Below are 25,285 nucleotides of genomic sequence, written 5' to 3'. Positions count from 1 at the left end.
CAAAACTAATTCCATTTACCTGCTTTCTTTCTGAGTATACAATCACCCATATATCCGGCTGGACACTGAAGGACGACTGACTGCTGAGCCCTCCTGCTACCCACTTCAGACCAGCTGCCCACGCCCCAGCTGCCACTACCTGCCTTGGACGAGCTGCCCACCCTACGCTGATGTTCTCATAGACTCCCAGCTATTCCTACTACTAATACTACTGCTATTGATATTAGTAATATAATCACTTGTAGGTAGTTTGACCAGAGGAGGATGGGTCCCCCCTGGTGAGCCTGGTTCCTCCCAAGGTTTCTTCCTCAGTTCTGAGGGAGTTTTTCCTTGCCACTGTTGCCCCTGGCTTGCCCAGCAGGGGGTTTCTGTACATTCTTACAGTCCTGTTGAAACTTTGTCTTTTCCGAAATTCTGTAAAGCTGCTTTGTGACAACATCCGTTGTAAAAAGCGCTACACAAATAAATTTGATTTGATTTGATTAGTGGATGACCAACACAAACTGTGCAGCAGCAGATGAGCTGTCGTCTCTGACTTTACATCTACAAGGTGGACCAACGAGGTACGAGTGTCTAATAGAGTGGACAGTGAGTGGACACAGTGTTTAAAAACTCCAGCAGCGTTGCTGTGTCTGATCCACTCATACCAGCACAACACACACTAACACACCACCACCACGTCAGTGTTACTGCAGTGCTGAGAATGATCCACCACCCAAACAGTACCTGCTCTGTGAGGGTCCATGGGGGTCCTGACCACTGAAGAACAGGGTAACAGAGTATCAGAGAAACAGATGGACTACAGTCTGTAACTGTAGAACTACAGAGAGCAGCTATACAGTAAGTGGAGATGATAAGATGGACAGTGAGTGTAGAAACAAGGAGGTGGTCAGAATGTTATGCCTAATCTGTGTATATTGCCAACTGTACTTTATAAGGGAGCCCTGATTACTAAGATTTGTGTGCCTTAGAACAGTCTACATGTCCAACAGTATTAAAATATGAACCAAATAAAATAAAACAAATGGAAATGTTTTGTTTATTATAATGTTTAGTATCTGCTAATAATGCAGCACTGTCGACCTGTGATGTAACATGGCTGCACTGGAGTGAGTGTTATGGAATTTGTTCTCTTGGCCAATGTAACGTTCTAGCTAAAGGCTGAATAATATATTTGAGTTAAATCAGATCTTTAACTCACTGTTCCTCGTTCAGCGGACAAGAGAGAGTGTGATATGATGTCACAACAAAGAAAAATGACACCCTACCAGTGATTGTCAAATTTTTATAATAAAGCATTTTGTTTGGTTTATACAACATATTTTAATAGGACTGGATGTGTACACCATAATAAGGCTTACATGTGTCTCGGGGTTCTGTAATTTCTAATTTTAGTTGAATGGATTAATGATCAAAATGAAGCTTTTAGTGCCCCCCCTCTGGTGAGAAATGGAACTGCCTTAGACATTCTGAACACTGAATCGCACAAATCTTGATTATAAGTTGTTAAAATTCCCACTGATCTACAATTTTTAGGAGAGGAAATTGTGTAAATTTTACATTTTTTGGGAAACAATCGCTTTAAGAACCCTAACCCCTACACTCTGAATCCAGTACTTACAGCTCCGCAGCTTGGAGGAGGTGTCAAAGTAGGAGAAGAGAGAATCGAGCTCGTCTGGGCAGAAAAGTGAGTCGCGCCGCACCTCCTGGCCACTAAGGGGTGCTATTCACAGCCAGGGCACGATGCAGGACAGGGGTCAAAGAAGCCAACAGAGTTATTAGCACAAAAGCAGAGGACAAAAAGAAAGGGAGGCAGAAGGAGATGGAGATAAAAAGCAGATTGGAAGCAATGAAGTGTTAGTACATCAGCTGAAGCAACCAGAGAGGAAGAACAGCCTCATAAGCAGAGCAGATCACAGGCGGCGCAGAACAGGTACACAAACACACCTGAGGTGCTGGATGCAGTGCGGAGTTTGGGCGTGGGAGGGGGTGGGCGGGGGGGCAGGAACTCCACACTGCCTTTCAGACGCTTGTCGTGTTTACTCAGCGCCATGACCTTCGACCTCTGCTCCTGGGTCCCGGGCCTCTGTACGAACTTCTTCTCCACGTACTTGGCCCGGATGTAGGCTTCAATCTCCTGCCTGGGACAAAGAGGGACAGTCAGCCAACAGACATAACCAGGTTAACTGGCTCCACCACTATATACTGTGAGGTAGGAGGTGCATAGAATGATCTATCCACTAGTGGGCGCTGTGGGCAGCAGCAGACTAGTTGAAGACCTGAAATATAGCGGTGATAAAAACAGGACAGAGAAGCAAAGCACTTTACAGTGAAGATCAGATGTGAAATGAAATTCCATTAAAAGCCGAGCCCACAACCGGAAGGTCATGGGCTCAAATCCCAGGATTGACTGGGTACACCTGAATGTGTCCCTGAGCACCGTATTTTAGATTGGGCATATCACCTCTTGTAGGATCAATAAGATGAAGAACATAAGGCTGTGCAGAAATACAGTCTTGTAAGCCAGACCTGGCAGGTTTTGAGAGCCACCGTCTTTGATGACTGACATGTAACACAATCACAGAACCTTTAGTGCAACAAAAGTAAACTCTCTTTAAATAAAGTGGAGTACGGCAAACGCACAAAATAAATAAAGCCCAGGAACAACGTCTTCAAACCTGAAGGTTTTCTGGTCTGGAGTGAGGCCAACTACTCACTCAGAAAGGCTTACTGATGTGCAGAGATGACAACCATCATCTAGAATTCAGCTTGAGAAACAATGGTTTGTTCCCTATTGGACAGATGGATGGAAATGTGGATAACCAGAGCTAGTTTCCACTCTTAAGCCCAACTCCATTTCTTCTATTCACCCCTACCCCTTGTTTTTGAGTGTCACTCCAAGCCCTTGGAACTGAGTTACAGGGCAGTGGTTGTGATCTTCCCTCTGAAATGGGACCCTGAAAAAAAAAGACGACCCTGTAGGCGACCCTGCCCGTCTTCAGGGACAGCAGGGACAGAGGGGAAAGTTCAGCTCCTCACTGCTGGGCTTTAGTTACATTTAGGGATCATACGCCTTCAAAGAGGGGGGCGATTATTTATTATCACCCCCCTCTAATTCTTCAGTGATATGAAGCTGAAGTCAGATATTCTCCAGATTCTTGTTAGAATTTTCCCGTTCCACCTTAAATGGAGCAGCAGTTACATTCTGGCCCTTCAGGCGTCAGAACTGCTGGACTATTTAAGGTGGAACGGGAAAGTTAGCCAGCTATCTACTGAGACATTAGCATGCTAATTAGTGATTTTTTATGCTTGTTATTAAGAAAAATTACCAAAATCCACTGAAATCACATTAAACCAAGATAAAACGGTGGTTATTGTAACTTTATAACATAGAAAATTCTCACATTTGTGGGTTTCTTTGGTCTCTTGTGCTCGGTCTCGCCGTTTTTTCTTTATTTCTCATATCTCTCTGTTTGGAGTCTCTGAAAAACCTTCGTTTGGAGGGTCATGTAGCCCCAACACCTCACCCTACCCCTCTATCTCAACAAGAATCAGGGCACTCTACCCCTAGAAGTGAACACACAAAACAGAGGGGTAGGGCTCAGTGGTAGGGGTGAGGGGTGAAAAGGGACCAGGCCTTAATTAGAGATTCTGTGGTGATTTTAACGTGCAGTTCACATCAGACAGTCTGTGCACTTCTGTGTGCAGTGTCTGTGATTGAAATACAGCAGAAAAAACTCTGCAGTGCACATGCTGAGTAACAAAACCAGCCGACAGTGTCAGGAGCTGACAAACTAAGCTTAATCCAGCATGTGAAGAAGTCTGCACACGCACCATGTGCATACCAATAATCTCACAGACACTCGTCTGCCTGGAAAGGCTGGATTCATATATCTGAAGCAGGAAAACTGCTGTAACACTTTCAGTTATCTGTCTACATAACAGTCCACATTATTTGTAGGAAACAAAAGAGCGATTTTTTTGCAGGAAGAGTAATTTTAAACATGAAACTGCTACGGTCACTCAGGAGCAAAGAAGACAGTGACAATATTATTATAAATCATTATAAATTATAAATTATTATAAATGATGTAAATCATATTAAGGGATCCATTTGGTATCGATAATGAGGTAAGAAAAGCTCGTATCAGTGCTGAAGAAAATTTTTTAGCAGTCAGTGAATGACCCTGATCGCACAAAGGGTGGAGGAAGGTTGGCGTCCAGTACCTGGGGTCTCCGGGCTGTGGTTTCCTCCAGCCCATCTCTGCTCGGCGAGCCTCGTAGATCTGATTAATAACTCCATTTCCCAGCTCACACATCAGCTACAACGCAAAAAAACAGACACTAAGTAAAGAAACTGTTTTAAAAACACAACAAAGTTTTCAGATCTTAGATATTTACGTTCTGTTCTGATCTCTTTAAACACCAAGGCATTCATTAAAATAACAAACTAAATATATATTTAGAAAATCATAATTTATATAATGATTCGTCCCCAACCCAAACCTCCAAATTTACACTTCTGAAAATTCTACTTACAATTTAAATTTTTTAATTCTTTAATTCAGTTTTAATTCTTTAAATATGTCTTCTTGATTTCTTTAAGAGAAAACGTTTCGATTGATCATGAGTTCAATTTTTAAGTAGACATTACTGACCCATGTTTTCATGTCAATAAGAATTTATTTTGTAGGCGGAGCCTTATTGTAGCCACGCCCCTGTATTTTAGAGCAGGAAGTGAGGCTGCATCCCTGTCCCTCATGGCCACATGGTGAGCAGTTAGATCCCATTGTTTTGAAGTAAATGTGTCCCAAAGTCTGAAAATCAGCCCACATGCTGGCCCAAAGGTTTATAACACACTTCTATAACCTAAAAACAGATCAACCAGTTTGCATAATAGTCCCTGTAATCGCTGAATAATAAGCCTTAGTATGTAATAAGCCTGAGATGTGAAAGAATTAAGTAAACTTGTGTTTTAATGAAAAATGATTAGTTTTTGAGCTCAAAATTAGCTTAAAATGGTCAGTGAAACAGTTACTACTGAAAAATTTGGTAAAGTTTGGTTAGTTATAATTGTTTTGCTAGTGACAAAATGGAACATCCAATCATTTATTTTAATAAAATAAACACAATGAAGGTATCGGGTCACTCAAAGCAGAAGGATTTTAGTCCCAAGATCTGTTTAATTGTCCAAAATATAAGAAAATATTTTCAGTTCCAACTTTCAATTTAGCAGAATGATCTGTTTGCTAAAGGTTTAACAATTTCAGTACAATTTGAACAAGTCAATGGAACATTTAAAGCAGTGTATGACAATGTAAAGTGTTCTTATGTGCTGCCTTTTGTGGAAAACAATATGATTGGCATCTGGATGAATCCAATCACATTAAATGCTGAGCTAATGCTGTGGACACACCCACACTCAAATAACTGGACTCATTTTCTGAAGAGCTGATAAATTATAGAGGTTGTGATTTGGGGTTTATTTGTTTTTAGGGGACGGCATATCAGGTGTGGAAAAAGTTCTATTGGAGAGCTTATATTTATCTGAAACAAACCATCCTATGTAGAATATAATGAGAGCTCTGTAACCAAGAACATTTCTACACTGAAAATCCTAAAAACGAAACTGAAAATCCTCTTTTAGGCTTCAAAAACTTGAGTATCTTTGCATTTCTACCGTACATCTGGCCTTTACTCCTTATGGACAGACTGACTTAATGCTGAAGTTTAGTTTAATCTTACTAAATCACTCTAAACTACCTCTGAAGTTGAGTAACACTCACCTTGAGCAGTTCTGGTTCCCACGAGTCGAGAGTGAGAGATCTAACCTTCGAGTTATGAACACCCAAACTCCTGCAACACACATTCAACGTAACATGTGAAATATGAATCTGTTATTACAAAACGTGCTTTTAACATGAATTTATTAGGAATTGCTGTGTTTGAAATGTTTGTTATTCTTGGCTAATTTTTAAACAAATAATACTGAAATATTCCAAAAACAATATGATATTATGTCACTTATTTTAGGCACCACTTTTCCAAGACACCCCTGCTTTTTTTTACCTGTGGTCACCACAACGTAGACCACTTATACCAACTTATACCAACATAAAACAACTATTAATTTTGTCATATAATCACAAATATGCACATATTATACAACAGTGGAGGGTATACAGTACAGTATAGAAAAGTGAGTGCAGTACAGGTTGTAACAGAGGGTGTATGAGTGTTGCAGAGACTGTAGAGGGTGTTTTGGGTGTCATAGAGGGCATAGCCTTTGAAATGAACGTAGTACAGGGTTTAGGGGTGTAGAAGAGGGTGTAGGGGCGTAGTAGTGGCTGTAGTGGGTGCAGTAGAGGCTCTAGGTGGTGAAGTAGAGAGTGTAAAGTTTGAAGTAGAGGCTTTAGAGGGTGTAGTGGGTGCAGTAGAGGCTTGAGAGGGTGTATTAGAGGATCTAGAGGGCGGAGTAGAGGCTCTAGAGGGTGTAGTGGGTGTCAGATGATGAAGGAATATACAAGGTGTAGTACAGGGTGTACTAAGTGTAGTAAAAGGGTAGCAGAGGGTGTGGTAGGTGTAATGGAGGGTGTAGTCGTGACTAGTCTGTGCAATAGAGGATCTAGGTGGTGTAGTAGAGGGTGTACTGGGTGTAGGATAGGCTTTAGAGGGTGTAGTGGATCTAGTAGAGGCTCTAGAGGGTGTAGTGGGTGTCAGAGAATGAAGGGATATGTAAGGTGTAGTACAGGGTGTAGTAAAGGGGTCGTAGAGGGTGTGGTAGATGTAATAGAGTGTGTAGTAGAGGTGTAGAGGATGTAGTCAGTGTAGTAGAGGCATAGTCAGTGTAGTAGAGGCATACAGGGTGTAGTAGAGGATGTAGAAGATGTCGTAGAGTGTGTAAAAGATGTTGTCGAAAGTCAAGAGGCTTCTATTGTCATTCCCTCTGTGTACAAGTACACAGTGGAGTGAAATTACGTTCCTCCAGGAACATCACGGAACAACACGGAACTAAAGAGAAAACAGTGCGACGTCCAGACAAAATACTAAACTAGAAACAATACAATAAAAACCATAAATTAAACAGACATTAGACACAGTAAACAGACAGGACAGTGCAGCACAGACACAGCACTCATTTCTGGACGTGTAGTAGAGGATGTTGAAGGTGTAATAGCAGGTGTAGAAGGTGTAGATGATGTAGAAGGTGTAGGAGGGAATGTAGAAGATGTAATAGAGGGTGGAGAAGGTGTAGTAGAAGGTGTAACTGAGGTTGTAACCCGAGGGTGTAGTATGTATACAGTGTAGTGTGTGCATTAGTACCTGTGTATTCCGGAGCACTCGATGCAGAGTGTGATGCCGAGGTTAATGCTGGCCCAGCGCGGCTCCGTTTGTCCGCAGTCACAGCAGCGATCATTCCCACTGACGGCCAGCACACGCTGCAGAGCACTCTCAGCCCTCAGACCCCGGCCCTCGCCCAAAGAGTCCAGACTGCCCACCGACACCGACGCCTGGCGGTCCAGCGGCTACAGCGCACAACCGACAAACAGCTCTACTTTACTGTCCTAGCTAGGCCAGCAGTAGCTTACCTGTCAGGCTAACAGCTTCACACACCACAAAGCAGGTAACACTTCAGCTAAATAACGAACCACTGACGCACGTTTAGAGGAGAAAGACTCAAACCTGAGCTAGACAGTGAAGTAACTGGAGCTGCACTGACAGGAAGACTGAATCGAACCTGTTCTGTGGTGTCTGGGGCTATTTTATTATTTTATTTTGTATGAAATGTATATATCTCATGTTCTTGTTCTCTTTTTTAGCTTTTCTGGATGAACCTAATCTGGTGCCAACCTGTAAAACACTTAGTTATAATTGCTTGCAAGAAAGGTGCTGCTTCAATGAAGAGCACCAGTTTTAGTGTGTTCGGTCAACAATCATAAGATTTAGTTTTAGTGCTCCATTTCATCTCCTAATACATGATGTTACGGGACAGCAGGGAGGTGGATCCAAGTGCAGAGGGGAAAACCAGTGAGAAAGGGTTTTAATTAAATTTAGTGATGTGACGTAGTTTGAATTTGCTGATCATGCACGTTGATGTGGCTCAGAGCCAGGCTAAAGCAGGAAAAACACCTCAACAAATGGGAATTTTAAAAAAACGGTGGGAAAAAGGCAAACAAAGGGGATGCTGAAAGAAGCTTACTCAAATAAAGGCTGGATTAGAAATGTGAAATAAAAGATAATCAGAGAACGCTGACACTTCCTCTGTGATGAATGAGAGGAAGGTCGACTTTATGTCTCACCTGTTCGCTCTTTGTGGAGCAAACACTTTTTGTATGCCCTGGAACCGTTTCCTTATTTTTCCATTCCTTTTTTCCTTTTGTTATATACCCACCTTGGCTGCGTACCGTACTGATCACCCCTCTACAAAGGCGTGACGAAGGGCTGCTGTTTGCCACAGCCTTAAGAAGAGAAATCCACAGGTGTGCCAGGTTAGGCCTAATCAGCCCAAGGGCTTCTGGGAATTGGAGTTCCCTAAACTTATGGCACCTCGCTGCTGTCGCCCTCTGCTGGCGGATTGCTGCGCAGGCTGGGCCCTCACACATGATTGTTGATATTTGTTCATTACATAAGTTCCCTGATTTTCGTGAAAAGACTCTTCAGAATGTGAGTTTGCGTGTGTATTTTGTTTAGTCATTCATTTTCATACCTTTTATTTACACTGCAATCTTAATGACTAAAGGTTTAGCCAATTTATATACCATTTTATATTTGAATATAAAACTCATACATAAAACGTTTAGCATTGTACTATTCTCTTTAAATGAGCTCAGTTCATGGGAAATGTCTGCAGGCCTTGCATGCTTTACTCACGGCAACAGGCTCATCTCCATTCTCTCTGTAAGCGGTGGCGATGCTGTTCTGCACAGCTTTGGTCCAGGCCTGACGGAGCTTCTCTGAGTCAGCCTGCAGCATACAGCTCCTACAACACACCATGCAGTTCACACACTCAGACCAAACAACTGATTGAAGCAGCCAGAATTCTTTTTCTTCAAATTTTCTACATAATTAAACAAGTAAGATTCACAGTGGTGGTGATTGAAACCAGATGTCCACCTCTAAAAGCTCCCTCACATAAAGGTCCTACATGAATGCCTGATGTCTGAGACATTATTTTACAATAGTTTTGAGAAGATTTTGGCCTAAAACCTTTGAAAGAGAAAGTAAATGCAGGGCACTGTGAGACAAAACAGTCCCCACAGAAATAATTATAATTTATTATTTCAGATTTTACAAACTCAAAAGACTCGAGTTCACTGGTGGTTCTAGATGGTAAATAAAATGTCTATATCTGTGTTGTAGTCATGTCGTAGTCTGGTTCCTATCACCACCACTATAAAGACATCTGAACCATTTCACACCAAACTGCTCTGGATCACTCTACATCTCACACACTGAGTTATGGTAAGATTCCATAAAAATCAATGGAATTCCTCTTTAAATGTAATTTAAAATGGGGTTTTGCTACATTTCAGATATTTTTCAGAATAGAAATAGTTGCACCAACTATGTAGTGTGTTTTATTATTTCAAAAACTGAGATAATTTTTCTCCCCAAATCCAGTCGCTAGCTAGATCTTCCTCTATAACATGCTACACAGCAGGGAGGGTGAAGGCTGAATGTTCTGCCTCCAAAATACACAAAACTACATGAAACTTATGCTAATACAATGTTAATAGAGCACAATACACTTGGAGGAGAATGCTAACTGCTAATTCTGTTAAGTGATCATTATTAGTCCCACAACAGAACTATTTGACCCATCCATGCAGTGAAACACCACATAAACACTAGTGAACGCATACACACTAGGGGCAGTGAGCACACTTGCCCCCTAGCCCTGCATACTTGGTGGGCAGCCCTATCCACTGTGCCTGGGGAGCAGTTGGGGGTTAGGTGTCTTGCTCAAGGGCACCTCAGTTACATACTGTTGGCTCAGGGGTTCGAACCGGTGACCTTCTGGTAACGGGACTGGTTCCCTAACCTCCAGCCAACTGACCCCATCAGGCTAACAGATGTCCATGTTATCTACTATTATGCTGAATGATGCAGGGACAGTGATGATCATCTGACCCACCCAGAGAAATACCGGACAATTATAATGTCTCGGACTCTGATTACGTATGGCTGTGGCATCACTGGGGATTGAGTTTTTTTTCATCTCTATCCCTCCTGCAGTAATGTCCATGTTATGATTCTTATAAACTACCTGCACAGTCAGTCAGTCAGTCACTCACTTGGTAGGAGAGACGACCTCGAAGCAGAAGCGCCGCTCCACGTCCTCGCACTGTTTAACCGTGCACAGCCGGAGATCCTCAACCACTACGGTGGGATTATCCTGACACGCAAACAAATAACAGAAAGATCATGCTCAGATTCTGTCCATACTGCACTTTAACCATTTCGGGTCAACTCAGTCAAGTGTTGGTTTCAACTGTATAATCTACTCTTCTGTTTTATTAACACGATTCCTCAGTGCTTTTGATATTTTGATCTGAAAAGAACATTATTGTTGGAAACTACATTTTAAACATATATTTCACATTTTAGTATCAATCAATTATAACTTTTAAAAATTACTTTTAACACAAACCTTCTGAATGAGATGATAAATCTGACTCACCCTAAACCTCTTCTGATACACAAGCTGGCTGTTCTGAATGGAGAACCAACGCCTGTTCAAAGAAGAAACAAGTTAACTACTACTATTGAACTGGGCTGCAAAAGCATTCTTTCTGAGATTGACTAGTTTTCCCTAGTGAAGAACCAGAAAAGCACACCTGAAAAGTAAAAATGAAAGTAACCTGAACTATGTTTTTACTCCATGGTAAACAGATATCCGTTTGTGAACTCTTGTGAACACCCAATATGAAACTCAGCTGGAAAGCACAACCCCAGAGTGTATATATGTGTGCATGAGCTCTACCTGTTCCAGGTTTTGAAGGCGTTGCTGGCTCGTTTGAACAGATAACCTTCCATAGCAATGCCATTCTCTGTGTCTATGTTATACTCCAGTTTAGTGTCGTCAGTAGAAAAGTCCTGTGTTGGAGCAGAAACAAAGTACACACATACTGCACTGCACTTTTTTTTTCATTTCAAAGAGTATTGTCAAAAAAAAGAGTACTGTGAGGTCACCTCAGAGGGCACCACACCGGTGACTTTAAGGTTGCCATCCCATGGATATGAATGGTACCACATGACCACCCATGACTTGAACAGTTCCACTCCAGTGACCTGAAGGGTACCCCCTCAGTGACTTGAAACGTACTACCCAGTGATTTAAAGGTTATCACCCTAGTGACTTGAGGGGTTCAATCCACTTGGGTGTTATCACTCCAGTGACTTGATGAGTACACTATATTTCCAAAAGTATTCAGTAACCCTTCCACATCATTGAATTCAATCACTTCCATGGCCACAGGTGTATAAAACCAAGCCCCTAGGCCTGCAGACTGCTTCTACAAACATTAGTGAAAGAATGGGTCGCTCTCAGGAGCTCAGTGAATTCCAGCAGGGTACCGTGATCGGACGCCACCTGTGCAACAAGTCCAGTCGTGAAATTTCCTCACTACTAAAAGTTCCACAGTCAACTGTCAGTAGGATTATAACAAAGTGGAAGCAATTGGGAACGACAGCAACTCAGCCACAAAGTGTTCGGCCATGTAAAATGACAGAGCAGGGTCAGTGGATGCTGAGGTGCATAGTGTGCAAAGGTCGCCAATTTTCTGCAGAGTCAATCGCTACAGACCACCAAACTTTATGTGGCCTTCAGATCAGCTCAAGAACAGTGTAGAGAGCTTCATGGAAAGGGTTTCCATGGCCAAGCAGCTGCATCCAAGCCTTACATCACCAAGCGCAATGCATATTGTTGAATGCAGTGGAGTAAAGCGCCGCCACTGGACTCTAGAGCAGTGGAGACGTGTTCTCTGGAGTGAACAATCACGCTTCTCCATCTGCCAATCCGATGGACGAGTCTGGGTTTGGTGGTTGCTAGGAGAATGGTACTTGTCTGACTGCATTGTGCCAAGTTTAAAATGTGGTGGAAGGGGGATCATGGTGTGGGGTTGTTTTTCAGGAGTTCGGCTCGGCCCTTTAGTTCCAGTGAAAGGAACTCTTAATGCTTCAGCACCAAGAGGTTTTGGACAATTTTAGGCACCCAACTTTTTGGGAACAGTTTGGGAATGGCCCCTTCCGTCCATAAAGACATGGAGGAGAGAGTTTGTTGTGGAAGAACTTGACTGTCCTGACCTCAACCCGATAGAACACCTTTGGGATGAATTAGAGCGGAGACTGCGAGCCAGGCCTTCTCATCCAACATGAGTGTCTGACCTTACAAATGCGCTTCTGGAACGAACGGTCAGAAATTCCCATAATCACACTCCAAACCCTTGTGGAAAGCCTTCCCAGAAGCTGTTATAGCTGCAAAGGGTGGGCCGGCATCATATTAAACCCTATGGATTAAGAATGGGATGGGATGTCACTCAAGTTCATACTTTTGGAAATATAGTGCATCACCCCAATGACTTGAGAGGGTACCAACCTATGGACATGAATGGTAAGACACCCATGGCTTGAATGTTCCCCCTAGTGACCTGAGGGGTAAGACCTCAATAACTTGAAGGGTATCACCCCAGGGACTTGAATCGTGCCACCCCAATGACTTTAAGGGTACCACCTCTTTGAGCGAAGAAGGCACCACCCCAGTGACCTGAAGGGTACCAACCCAGTGACTTCAGGATTACTATGTTGATGGTAAGTTAGGGAATAACACAGCAAGGATGAGAAAAAAAAGAAAAGTGCGCGAGAGAAATAGAGATTGAGAAAAAAGAGAATAAATCGAGAGAATGAGAGTAGGGGAAGGTTGTAAGAAGAGATAAAACGAGTGAGAATGGGAGACATAGAAAGAGAAGAATGAAAGAGAGAGCACAAGTGAGAGACAGGGAGAGGGTAAAAGCTCAGTAGCTCTTACCTGAAGTGCAGCCTGGGGGAGCAGGTCGATGAGCAGAGAATAAAATCAGAGAAACAGTTTTAGACAGGAGTCTGTCACGTCAGTGGTAACAAATTCAAAGGGACAGCACCTGACTCTAATTACATTCAGCAATAGTGAAATCACTAGAAGTTATGACCAGTAATAAAAAACAATTATGCTGTAATTTTATATTAATAATTTCTGACTTAAATCTCACTGAAAGAAGGGAAGAAATCATGTGGAATGCCTAGATTCCCTCTGGAATATAAACAGTAATTACACATAACAGCTAGAACTGGGTCTTTACTGAGTACCTGCTGCTGGATGGCTGAATGTTTCTGCTCCATGTCTCTCTTCTCCTTGGCTGAGTCCACCACCAGCTGATCCAACTGATAAACAAAAACACAGAGAGGAACTGTCAATGGTAACCCTCAGTTTGCTTGGTGCCTCTCCTAATTAGTAATTTCAGGTACTTAAGCACACACAATTTGTATAATCTTTATTGAAAATAAACCAATAGAATGGAAACAATACAATGGAACGGGGCTGTGAAGCAGTGGAACTGCATTCTCTGGAGTGATAGAACTCCATCCAGGTACCTTTGGGATGAGTTAACGTGATCCAGAACTGACCACCTGACATCAGTACCTGACCTCACTAATGCTCAATCAAATCCTCACAGCAATGTTCAACATCTAGTGTAAAGCCTTCCCAGAAGAGTAGAGGCTGTTACTACAGGTAAGGAGGACAAACTCTCTATTAATACTCTTCATTTTAGAAAAACGCTGGATAAAGTATACACAAACCTTTGGTCTCACACAATTGTATTTAGCAGGCTAAAAATTTTCCACTAGGGGGAGCTACACTGGCACTCAAAGCCTTTATGTTGCATATGTTGTGTGTAGCACCTGTCCCCCGAGCTGCTTCATGAGGGGCTGCAGGTCACTGAAGAGGTGGTAGCCCTGCTGGAAGAAGCTCAAGTTGGCATTCATGAACGACAGCATCTGAAAAAACAACAAAAAATAAAGTTTATTGTAGATCTGAGCTTTGGGGGACTGGTTTGCATTTTACAAATATAAGACATAAATCAACCTTAAGACTCTACAAGCTCCTACCGATTTGAGGATTTCCAGTCGTTTCTTAGATTGAAGAACATTGATCTGAAACCAATGAAACAGATTAATTACAACTTTTCATATTTTTTCTATAGTATGCAAGTATTTGAACATTTGTGCAACAGGTTTACATCTAAAATGCCTTTGTATACCTCTGAGTTCATGATGACTCAAAACACATCTACCCTTGAGAGTTGAAATAGTGTTATTCTATTGGTAATGTTTCTCCAATTTAGTTGTCTCCAATTCCACCCACTTGTTAGGACTCCCTAAATCACATGATACCACCAGCACTAGGAGGGTGAGCACAATCCTCTTCCAAGATCTGTGAAGCGTCACTACATCTTTTTGAACTGCCACTCTTTGGACAGCCGTGTGCTCTCAGAGGAGAACGATAACTGCCAGATCTATTACGTCAGCTGTCAGACGCCTGGGCTGACAAGCTTCACATTGAGTGACAGGGAGAGATGGGGGACCATCCTACCCACCCAGAGCACACAGCCAATTGTGCTCCGACAGACTTCCACAGGCGGCTGTAGCATCACCAGGGATCGAACTCGCAAAAACATTTTTGAGACACAGTAGGTGGTGTACCATATACGTTACCAGGCACCTCACCAAGCGCTGCGAGAAGGGCTGTTCTAGGTACTGCAAGGTACCACATACCATACAACACATTGTACTAGGTGTTGCACTACATGCTGTACCAGGTGCTTGTCAGTCACTGTACAAGATTCTGTACCATGCACTGTTACAGGTACTACTCTAATCACTGTACTACACACTGTACCACAAGGTGTACTAGGTGCTGCACTAGGCAATATTCCAGGCACTGTTCCAGATATTAAACCACACATTGTATTAGGTGCTGTAGTAGGTGCTATACCAGTGACTGTACCAGATTCTGTACCATGGATTGCTCCAGGTACTACTCTTATCACCGTAATGGATACTGTATCACATGTTGTTCTAGGTGCTACACTAGGCATTGTACCAGGTTCTGTACAATGTGCTGTGCCAGGCACTGTTCCAGGTATAGCACCAGGCATTGCACTAGATATTGTATCACATGAACTAGGTGCTGAACTAAGTACAGTACCAGGTGCTATATCAGTTACTGTACCAAATTCTGTATTATTTACTATACCAAATTCTGTACCAAACACTTTCAGGTACTAAACTGATCACTGCACTAGATACTGTACCACAAATTGTTCTAGCTGCACCGTACCAAGCGCTACACTAGGAATTATTCCAGCCATTGTACCATGTATGTACCAGGTGGTGTACCTTGTGGATCTCAGTTAAATTCACCCCACATAGCTGAGAAAAATACGTGGCCCTGCTGATGATCTCATGGCCATGCATTATGATCATGTTCCCACGACTCACTAAGCCATGTCCAAGCATTAGGATCTCGTTCCCATGTGTTACTAAGTTGTGGCCATGCATGAAGATCTCATTCTTACACCTTATTAAGTCATGGCCACGCATTAGGATCTTGTTCCCATGCCTTATTTTTATTTATACAGGATGTCACCAGCGGGGCTCCGTAGAAACCCTAGAGTTCGTTAGAGATCAAACTAACCTGCAGGACATAGTCGAGGGCGATGTGCCGGAAGCACTTGCGAGTGGTGGTCAAGATGTTGGTAGCTTCATCCACCTCGTGCTGTTTGTTTCTGGGAACTTGGGCATTCTTCACCAGCGCGACTTCCTTTTCCTCACTCACCTTATCAAACTGCTTCTTCGCATCTTTGAACTTCTTCAGGTCCCTGAGACAAAAATATCTGATGATTCATTAAGAATAAATGAAGGAACCTCAGTGGAAAATGTTCAGTGACGAGAAGATATGAGCAGCCTTCACTCACACACTGTTTCTGGGATTTTCATGCAGCCAGTGAGAGTCTTAGGAATCAAAGAGCAAAAAGGCTCAAAGGGAAAAACCAAGCTACTCACTCTTTCACAAACGTGTGAAGCTGAGATTTGATTGATCGCTGAGCTTGGTCAAACAAAATCTGTGAGAAAAGAAAGGGCAGTCTGTGAAGCAGCCATAGAAAAGGACAACACATCTTTCATTAGCTGCGGACTTCAGATGCACACTGTATGTACAAACAACTGTAGACTCTGGTGTTTGTTCTGAATTGAAAGTAGTGCCTATTTAATTAGATCAGCTACTTTAAGCTACCTACTGCAGACACCGGTGTTCACAGAGAAGAGCTTGTGTCTCCAGAGAAGAGCATTTCCAACAGAATGGGACACCAGAGCAGCCACACGTAAGCTCAGACATGCAAACTCGTAAGGTGTGAAAAAGGTGATGTACCGTGTTCTGTGGAAAACATCAATTTCAAACCAAAACACTATCTGACTGGCCTGTCTGCAAACAGTTCACTGCTTTAACCCTCTGTGTGAAAGTTCACCATCCAACATCAGTACTTGACCTCACTAATGCCCACTAATCAAATCCTCACAGCAATGTTCCAACATCTAGAACACTTCCCAGAAGAGTGTTACTGCAGCACAGACTTCACTAACACCTTAATTTCAGAAGAAACGCTGGAGTCGACAGACCTTTGGACAGTTGAGGCTAAATGTTGATTGAAAACTTCATTACAGTCTTGAAGAAATAAAAAGGACACAATGTTGGGGTCACATCGTCTCAACCCAGCAATCTTACTGTGTGGTAGTTGTTCATCTCCTGCAGAGTCTCAGCGAAGGCAGCTAAACTGGACTGGAGGGAGGAGAGAGGAAAGAGGCAGAGTGAGAATCAACACAGCTCTAAAATTGGACTGGCTGCTGAAGAGTGCGCCAACTAACAGAGAGAACTTCCTACCCCGATAACGTCATCTCTGGTGGACTGCAGGGCCAGTTCTCTGACCCCATTAACGAAGTGTCTGTTAGCCTGGCTGTAGGCTCGGCCGGCGTCGATCATCCCGATGCATAGCTTCACCAACTGGAATATAGCACTGAATTAACTCAGTTCTAATGACACATTTACTCATTAGCCTGAGTAAACAGACATTCAAACGGAGGGATTCAAGCTGGACGATACCAAAACAAGCTCTTTCAGGTTTTTAAGACATTCTTTTAGCCCAGAGCAGCGGCGCTAAGGAAACACACCCAGACATGACTGTGCGTTTGGGATAAACTTTGGAATGAAATCTCCTCTTATACAACAAAAATGCACAAAATGTATATTTTCTGTACGAAAAGGCTAAATTATTCATTTTATTAATGGTAATTTTACTAACATCATTAAAGCTAACCTATTAACTTTTACATGCTAACATGTTTACAATGCTAAGATATTAACTTTATTTATGCTAACTTATTAACCTCAATGCTGACTCATTAATTTCACTAATGCCAACAATTATATTTTATTAAAGCAGACTTGTTAACTTTATTTATCTTAGCATATAAACTTCATTAATCCTTTATTAAGGCTAACTCACCTTGTCCAGTTTACACTCCAGTTCTCCAACGTCACCCTCCACATCTTCTATGGTGGCCCTGCACACATCATCACCATCACCATCAATACCATCATCATCATCATCATCACCACCATCACCAATAATATCATCAGGATCATCATCACCACCATCAGTATCATCATCATCATCATCATCATCATCAATATCATTGCGATCATCAATTCATCCTAACCATTACCATCAATATCATCATCATCAATATCATCACTATCACCATCAATATCATCACTATCACCATCATCAATATCATCATAACCATCAATATCATCATGACCATCAATGTCATCATCAATATCATCACCACCACCATCATCAATATCATCATGACCATCAATGTCATCATCAATATCATCACCACCACCATCATCAATATCATCATGACCATCAATGTCATCATCAATATCATCACCACCACCATCATCAATATCATCATAACCATCAATATCATCATCAATATCATCACCACCATCATTATCACATCACCACCATCATCAATATCATAATTCATAAATATCATAACCATCACCATCATAATCACCATCAATATCATCACCATCATCACACAATCAGACTCAGAGAGGAACTCACAAGCGTGCAGTAAACACTGTTCACACGTTGAACCAAACAGTGCTGAACTGAACGAGCCTCCAGCTCTGCAGTAACACTGACATGGTAGTGGTGTGTTAGTGTGTGTTGTGCTGGTCTGAGTGGATCAGACACAGCAGTGCTGCTGGAGTTTTTAAACACCTCAGTGTCACTTCTGGACTGAGAATCGTCCACCAACCAAAAACATCCAGCCAACAGCGTCCTGTGGGCAGCGTCCTGTAGGCAGCATCCTGTGACCACTGATGAAGGACTAGAGGATGACCAACACAAACTGTGCGCAAACCGTCTCTGACTTTACATCTACAAGGTGGACTGACAAGGTAGGAGTGTCTAATAGAGTGGACAGTGAGTGGACACAGTGTTTAAAAACTCCAGCAGCACTAGCAGTCTGATCCACTCGTACCAGCACAACACACACTAACACACCACCACCACGTCAGTGTTACTGCTAGTACCTGCTCTGTGAGGGTCCATGGGGGTCCTGACTACTGAAGAACAGGGTAACAGAGTATCAGAGAAACAGATGGACTACAGTCTGTAACTCTAGAACTACAAAGTGCACCCACAGTGTTGCTTGAAAATTTGTGAACCCTTTAGAATTTTCTGTATTTCTGCATAAATATGACCTAAAACATCCTAAAAGTAGATAAAGGGAACCCAGTTAAACAAATGACACACAAATATTATACTGGTCATTTGTTTATTGAGGAAAATGATCCAAAATTACATATTTGTGAGTGGCAAAAGTTTGTGAACCTGTAGGATTAGCAGTTAATTTGAAGGTGAAATTAGAGTCGGGTGTTTTCAATCAATGGGATGACAATCAGGTGTGAGTGGGCACCCTGTTTTAAAGTACAGGGATCTATCAAAGTCTGCCCTTCACAACATATGTTTATGGAAGTGTATCATGGCCCAAACAGAGGAGATTTCTGAGGACCTCAGAAAAAGAGTTGTTGATGTTCATCAGGCTGGAAAAGGTTACAATACCATCTCTAAAGAGTTTGGACTCCACCAATCCACAGTCAGACAGGCTGTGTACAAATGGAAGAAATTCAAGACCATTGTTTCCCTCCCCAGGAGTGCTCGACCAACAAAGATCACTCCAAGAGCAAGGCGTGTAATAGTCGGCGAGGTCACAAAGGCCCCAGGGTAACTTCTAAGCAACTGAAGGCCTCTCTCACATTAATGTTAATGTTCACGAGTCCACCATCAGGAGAACACTGAACAACAATGGTGTGCATGGCAGGGTTACAAGGAGAAGCCACTGCTCTCCAAAAAGAACATTGCTGCTCATCTGCAGTTTGCTAAAGATCACGTGGACATGCTAGAAGGCTACTGGAAGAATGTTTTGTGGACGAATGAGACCAAAATAGAAATTTTTGGTTTAAATAAAAAAGCATCATGTTTGGAGAAAGGAAAAACTGCATTCCTGCATAAGAACCTTATCCCATCTGTGAAACATGGCAGTGGTAGTATCATGGTTTGGGCCTGTTTTGCTGCCTCTGGGCCAGGACGGGTTGCAATCATTGATGGAACAATGAATTCTGAATTATATCAGAGAGTTCTAAAGGAAAACGTCAGGACATCTGTCCATGAACTGAATCTCAAGAGAAGGTGGGTCATGCAGCAAGACAACGACCCTAAGCACACAAGTTGTTCTACCAAAGAAGGTTAAAGAAGAATAAAGTTAATGTTTTGGAATGGCCAAGTCAAAGTCCTGAAATGTTCCCATAGAATCCCATAGAAATGTTGTGGAAGGACCTGAAGCGAGCAGTTAATGTGAGGAAACCCACCAACATCCCAGAGTTGAAGCTGTTCTGTACGGAGGAATGGGCTAAAATTCCTCCAAGCCAGTGTGCAGGACTGATCATCAGTTACCGGAAATGTTTAGTTGCAGTTATTTTTATGTTTAACTGGGTTCTCTTTATCTACTTTTAGGACTTGTGTGAAAATCTGATGTTGTTTTAGGTCATATTTATGCAGAAATCTAGAAAATTCTAAAGGGTTCACAAACTTTCAAGCACCATTGTATATAGTAAGTGGAGCTGAAAAATTGGACAATGAGGTGGTCAGAATGTTCTGCCTGACCGATGTATTTTAGTGAAGTAACCCAGCACCACCTAAACATTCTTATACAATAAATACATCATGAAATGCTGGTACAGAACCGACTCACTGGGCATTTCCGACAGATTACAGGTTCAGGCTGTGGTCAGTAATGAGTGGAGGGTTCTGTGAGAACAGCAGGTCATTTGTGGAGTGAATGTAGGCCAAAGCCGTCCCCCATCGGCCGGTGATGTAAGAGGCTGTGAACGTCACACTACAGGCCTCTCTAAACAGCCACACACACAGTAACGATGTCCACACACACATTTTAACCAACACACTTCAGGGCTGAGAAATTCATTATTCATCAGCATCACGACGGGAAACAGCAGCTTTTAAACCACAAGAGCTGCAGATTAAATTAAGGCCTGGTTCCGGGATTTTTAACAGAACACGGAGCTTATAAACCGCCTGTAGACTGAGAAGCAGCTCAGCACCCACCTTCAGACAGCCGGCAAAGGCAGCCCAGATCTGACTTCCTGCCCGAGTCTGATTCCGTTGAAATGACCTGTTCAATGTGCCTTTATCGGACGCTGGTCTGAACAGATCTCACCCCTGAACTGACCCACGTGCACAAAGGACAGTGATCCACCTCACGACCTCCAGCTACACATTCCTAGGTTATATTAATCCTGCGATATAAAACAAACTGTAGAAATAATCCCAGGTTATATTAACCCTGTGCTGTAAAACGAGCTGTATAAATAATCCCAGATTACAATAACCCTGTGCTGTAAAATTAACTGTAAAAAAAGTTCCAGGTTATATTAATCTCAGATTATATTAATCCTGATCTTTAAAACAAACTGTAGAAATAATCCCAGATTACAATAATCATGTGCTATAAAACAAACCGAATAATAATCCCAGGTTATAGGAGTCCTGAGCTTTACAGAAAACTATAGAAATAATCCAATTGTGTATTAATCCTGTGCTTTAAAACAAACTGTTGAAATAATCCCAGGTTATATTAATCCTGTGCTGTAAAAGGAGCTGTATAAATAAACTCAGATTACAATAACCCTGTGCTATAAAATAAGATTCATAAATAATCCCAGGTTATATTAATCCCGTGCTGTAAAATGAACTGAAGAACTAATCAGAGATTAATCAGACAGTGAAATCACAGTGAACGCCAGTGTTGACTGTCCCACACTAATGAAACACTGTTGGCTCGTCTAAATTAAATAACGGCTAAATGAAAAGTGCGACATGTTTTCTACCCTGTTTTGAAGGCAGAGCAGAACTGAAGTAGCCACTATAATCAATCATTTCTCGCCCAGCGTGACTCACAAACCTCACAGGCGCCCTGCGGGAAAACTACATTTCCCATCTCCCCACGGAAAACTGGCACAATCCCAGCGTGAGGTCTGAGCATAAATATCATTATTCACCAAGTCTTAAATACAAAAGCATCAGTTTCACATCAATCAAACAAAGTGCTACAGTCACAGTAAGAGCAATGAATTCAATTCACTTCAATTAATGAACTTATTTAAATAAATCTAATCAAATAAAGAGCAACACTGAAATAGACATGAATGTGATTAAAGCACAAATAAATTCACTTCATTAAAACGTCTATTTAAATAAATCTAATCAAATTAAGAGCTGCACTGGAGGTGCGAGGTGACCGTGAGTGGGGCGGTTATATACTGTGGTTCAGGTGCATCAGGCTGTGTTGAGCTTTGACCTGCCTCACCTGATCAATCAATCAATCAATCAATCAATCAATCAACCTTTCTTTAACCGTGGAGAACACTGAGGGCACCCCTCATTTACAGTGTTGCCGAGCTGATGGGAAACTGATGATGTGTAAAGAACATATCGAATCATAAAAGTACATTTAATATAAAAACAACTCAAATCAGTGAAGAATAAAAGATTAAAAATCATAGTAAAAACACAAAACAGAGAATATAAAACAATAATTAGTGTTTTTCAAATGTAAAAGTTAATACAATCAATAGAAGACAAAACAAAAGGAGGATAAAATCAAAAAAGGAAACTAAAATAATAATAATAATAATAATAATAAATGATAAAGATTAAGAGACCCTTATTAGTGCCACAACAGGGAAATTTCACCTCCACATTTAACCAATTCATGCAGTGAAACACCACACACACACACACACACACACACACACAAGGGGGCAGTGAGCAGCCCTATCCACAGCTTAGGTGTTTTGCTCAAGGACACCTCATTCATGTACCGTCGGCTCTGGGGATCGAACCGGCGTCATTCCGGTCAATAGGCCAGTTCCCTCACCTCCAGCCCATGACTGTCCCCAGTCGCTAATATAATCATAATTAAAACAAGAATAAGAATATGAATAATAATAAATATTCAAAAGCACCGGTCAGGCGTAACGTTCTGACCACCTCCTCGTTTCTACGCTCACTGTCCACTTACTGTATAGCTGGTCTCTGTAGTTCTACAGTTACAGACTGTAGTCCATCTGTTTCTCTGATACTCTGTTACCCTGTTCTTCAGTGGTCAGGACCCCCATGGACCCTCACAGAGCAGGTACTATTTGAGTTGTGGGTCATTCTCAGCACTGCAGTTACACTGACTGTGATGGTGGTGTGTTGCTGTGTGTCGCTGGTGCGAGTGGATCAGACACAGCAGTGCTGCTGGAGTTTTTAAGCACTGTGTCCACTCACTGTCCACTCTATTAGACACTCCTACCTTGTCAGTCCACCTTGTAGATGTAAAGTCCGAGACGACAGCTCATCTGCTGCTGCACAGTTTGTGTTGCTTGATCTAGTCCTTCATCAGTGGTCACAGGACGCTGTTACCTGGATGTTCTTGCTTGGTGGACTGTTCTCAGTCCAGCAGCGACACTGAGGTATTTAAAAACTAGAGCTGCACTGCTGTGTCTGATCCACTCAGACCAGCACAACACACACTAATAGATAATAACTACATCAAATAAAACAGTGACAATTAAATCCAACTCACCGGCCACTTTATTGGAAACACTTACACTGCAGGTTCACAGTCACGCACTGCAGCTCATCTTCTGATGCACAGTGTATCAGCCCATCCAGTGGAACGGGACCACCGCAGGACCCCCACTGAGTGATCAATTTATCAAATCTACCCACCTTGTAGCTACACCGATTGGCCACTTTATCAGAAACCCCTCTCCTGTAGCTCCACCCTGCTGACCAATCATGAATGAGGCAGAGGGGCTCATGCACTCTACAGTCTGTAACTGAACAACTACATAGGAGAGCTATAATGTGGGTGTTTCCAATAAAGTGGCCGACCAGTATAGCTATAAGGGATGTGGACATAATGATGTGAACACTCAGTGGGGGTCCTGCGGGGGTCCCTTTCCACTGGATGGAGTATAAACTGGCTACAGTCTGAAACTGTAAACCTCTACACTTAAAAAGGTTCTTCACAGGTTCCTGAGTTCTATATAGAACCTGGTGGAATGGTTCTTCAGAGTGAAGGAGAAAGTGTTGTATGGGTTCAGTAGAGAACCATATGCAACACATGGTGAAATGGTACAGAGAACCTTTTTGAAAAGGGTTCTACACAGCACCATGAAAAGGATCTGCTATTGTATATAAGCTTGACATTGTACACAACAGTAGAACCCTTTTTTTAGCATTATACAGAACCTTTTTAATACGGTTCTCTGCAGACCCGTAGACTACACATAGTTCTTCAGATTGATAAAGAATGTGTTGTGTACGGTTCTACATAGAACCTTTTGGGAAAAAAACGGTTCTATGTAGCATCAATAAGGGTTCTGCTACTGGTACAAGCTTGACATTGCACACAACAGTAGAACCATTTTGAGTACTATACAGAACCTTTATCAAAACGGTTCTATGTAGAACCGTTTACAACGCATGGTGAAATGGTTCTTTAGATCAATAAAAATGTGTGGTGTATACAGAACCATATACAACACGTTCTTCATCAATCTGAAGAACCTCTTCACCATTTAAGCATGCAAATGGTTCTGTAGAGAACTCAGGGTTGCAAAACAGAACCACCTTCCCTAGAGAACCATCTTTTTGAAGAGTGCAGATTGGACCTATGCTGTATGGTGGGTGTTTCCGATAAAATGGCCAGTCAGTGTAGCTGGCCATAATAACGTGAACACTGCACGTGAACATTAACGCAGTGTAATGTGATGAACCTTCATCTGACCCGGTACCGCAGCCCGTAATGAGACCCCCGCTGAGACCCCCGCTGTCAGGCTCGGAGCAGCGAGGGTCCTCCGGGTCCTCCTTTCCGCAGATGCAGGACAACAAAAGCAGCGCGAGGCTGGAGCAGGATGAGCTCACAGCCTCAGAGGAGTCGGTGCGGAGGAGCAGGAGGACACACAACCGCTCGGAGCCAGGACGCCGAGGCTGAGCGGGCCGGAACCGGCCCGGAATCCTCTTCTGAGGATCAGCTCATTCATTCAGCCTCCGCTCCAGGCCTGCTCTGCTCCTCCTCCTCCTCCTCCTGCTCCTCCTCGGCCTCCCGACACAGGCTGATAATAACGATCCGCTCCGGTTAAACCGGGACAAACCGGGACAAACCGGGCCGCGCCTTACCGGAACCGGGGCGAGTCCTTCAGACAGTCCTCAAAGTCCACCATCACCTTCATCTTCGCGCGCAGCTGAGCGGACACGCACACAGAACCGGGACGCACGCGCTGCTGAGGCTGCCTCCGGAGCCGGGCTGAGAGCTTCAGCCCCGCTACTGCTGCAGCGCCGCTCCGCCGCCAGCCGCCAGGGGGCGCTGCGCCCGCAGAGCGAGGGCGACACCTGCTGGACGACCGCGCTCACAGCGCTGATCTGGGCTCTGATCAGGAAGAAGAGCGAGAGAAACGAGCGGATAAATCACTGGATTAATCGCTGATCTGTACTGTTTAATCTATAAACCACTGGATTAATCACTGATCTGTACTGTTTAATCTATAAAT

General features: G+C 42.8%; 1 protein-coding gene across 1 annotated transcript in view; it reads right to left on the bottom strand.

Annotated features, from left to right (window-relative positions):
- Positions 1 to 25,050, bottom strand: part of si:ch211-168b3.1 (arf-GAP with coiled-coil, ANK repeat and PH domain-containing protein 2) — a 33,531-nt gene extending 8,481 nt beyond the window's left edge. The window contains exons 1-19 of the mRNA XM_017722939.2: positions 24,915 to 25,050; positions 17,595 to 17,652; positions 16,973 to 17,092; positions 16,817 to 16,870; positions 16,099 to 16,157; positions 15,731 to 15,914; positions 14,143 to 14,187; positions 13,936 to 14,031; positions 13,342 to 13,416; positions 13,028 to 13,039; positions 10,985 to 11,097; positions 10,682 to 10,733; positions 10,296 to 10,396; positions 8,872 to 8,980; positions 7,324 to 7,526; positions 5,787 to 5,856; positions 4,228 to 4,322; positions 1,948 to 2,141; positions 1,622 to 1,723 (exon numbers count right to left, since the gene is read on the bottom strand). Coding sequence (XP_017578428.1) covers positions 1,622 to 1,723; positions 1,948 to 2,141; positions 4,228 to 4,322; positions 5,787 to 5,856; positions 7,324 to 7,526; positions 8,872 to 8,980; positions 10,296 to 10,396; positions 10,682 to 10,733; positions 10,985 to 11,097; positions 13,028 to 13,039; positions 13,342 to 13,416; positions 13,936 to 14,031; positions 14,143 to 14,187; positions 15,731 to 15,914; positions 16,099 to 16,157; positions 16,817 to 16,870; positions 16,973 to 17,092; positions 17,595 to 17,652; positions 24,915 to 24,967 — 1,795 coding nt within the window. The 5' untranslated portion in view covers positions 24,968 to 25,050. The remainder of the gene's footprint in view (positions 1 to 1,621; positions 1,724 to 1,947; positions 2,142 to 4,227; positions 4,323 to 5,786; positions 5,857 to 7,323; positions 7,527 to 8,871; positions 8,981 to 10,295; positions 10,397 to 10,681; positions 10,734 to 10,984; positions 11,098 to 13,027; positions 13,040 to 13,341; positions 13,417 to 13,935; positions 14,032 to 14,142; positions 14,188 to 15,730; positions 15,915 to 16,098; positions 16,158 to 16,816; positions 16,871 to 16,972; positions 17,093 to 17,594; positions 17,653 to 24,914) is intronic.
- Positions 25,051 to 25,285: the final 235 nt, after the last annotated feature.

This window comes from Pygocentrus nattereri, chromosome 2 (genome assembly GCF_015220715.1).
Source record: "Pygocentrus nattereri isolate fPygNat1 chromosome 2, fPygNat1.pri, whole genome shotgun sequence".
In the NCBI taxonomy this organism is placed as follows: domain Eukaryota; kingdom Metazoa; phylum Chordata; class Actinopteri; order Characiformes; family Serrasalmidae; genus Pygocentrus; species Pygocentrus nattereri.
This window is presented reverse-complemented; position numbering and strand designations above follow the sequence as displayed.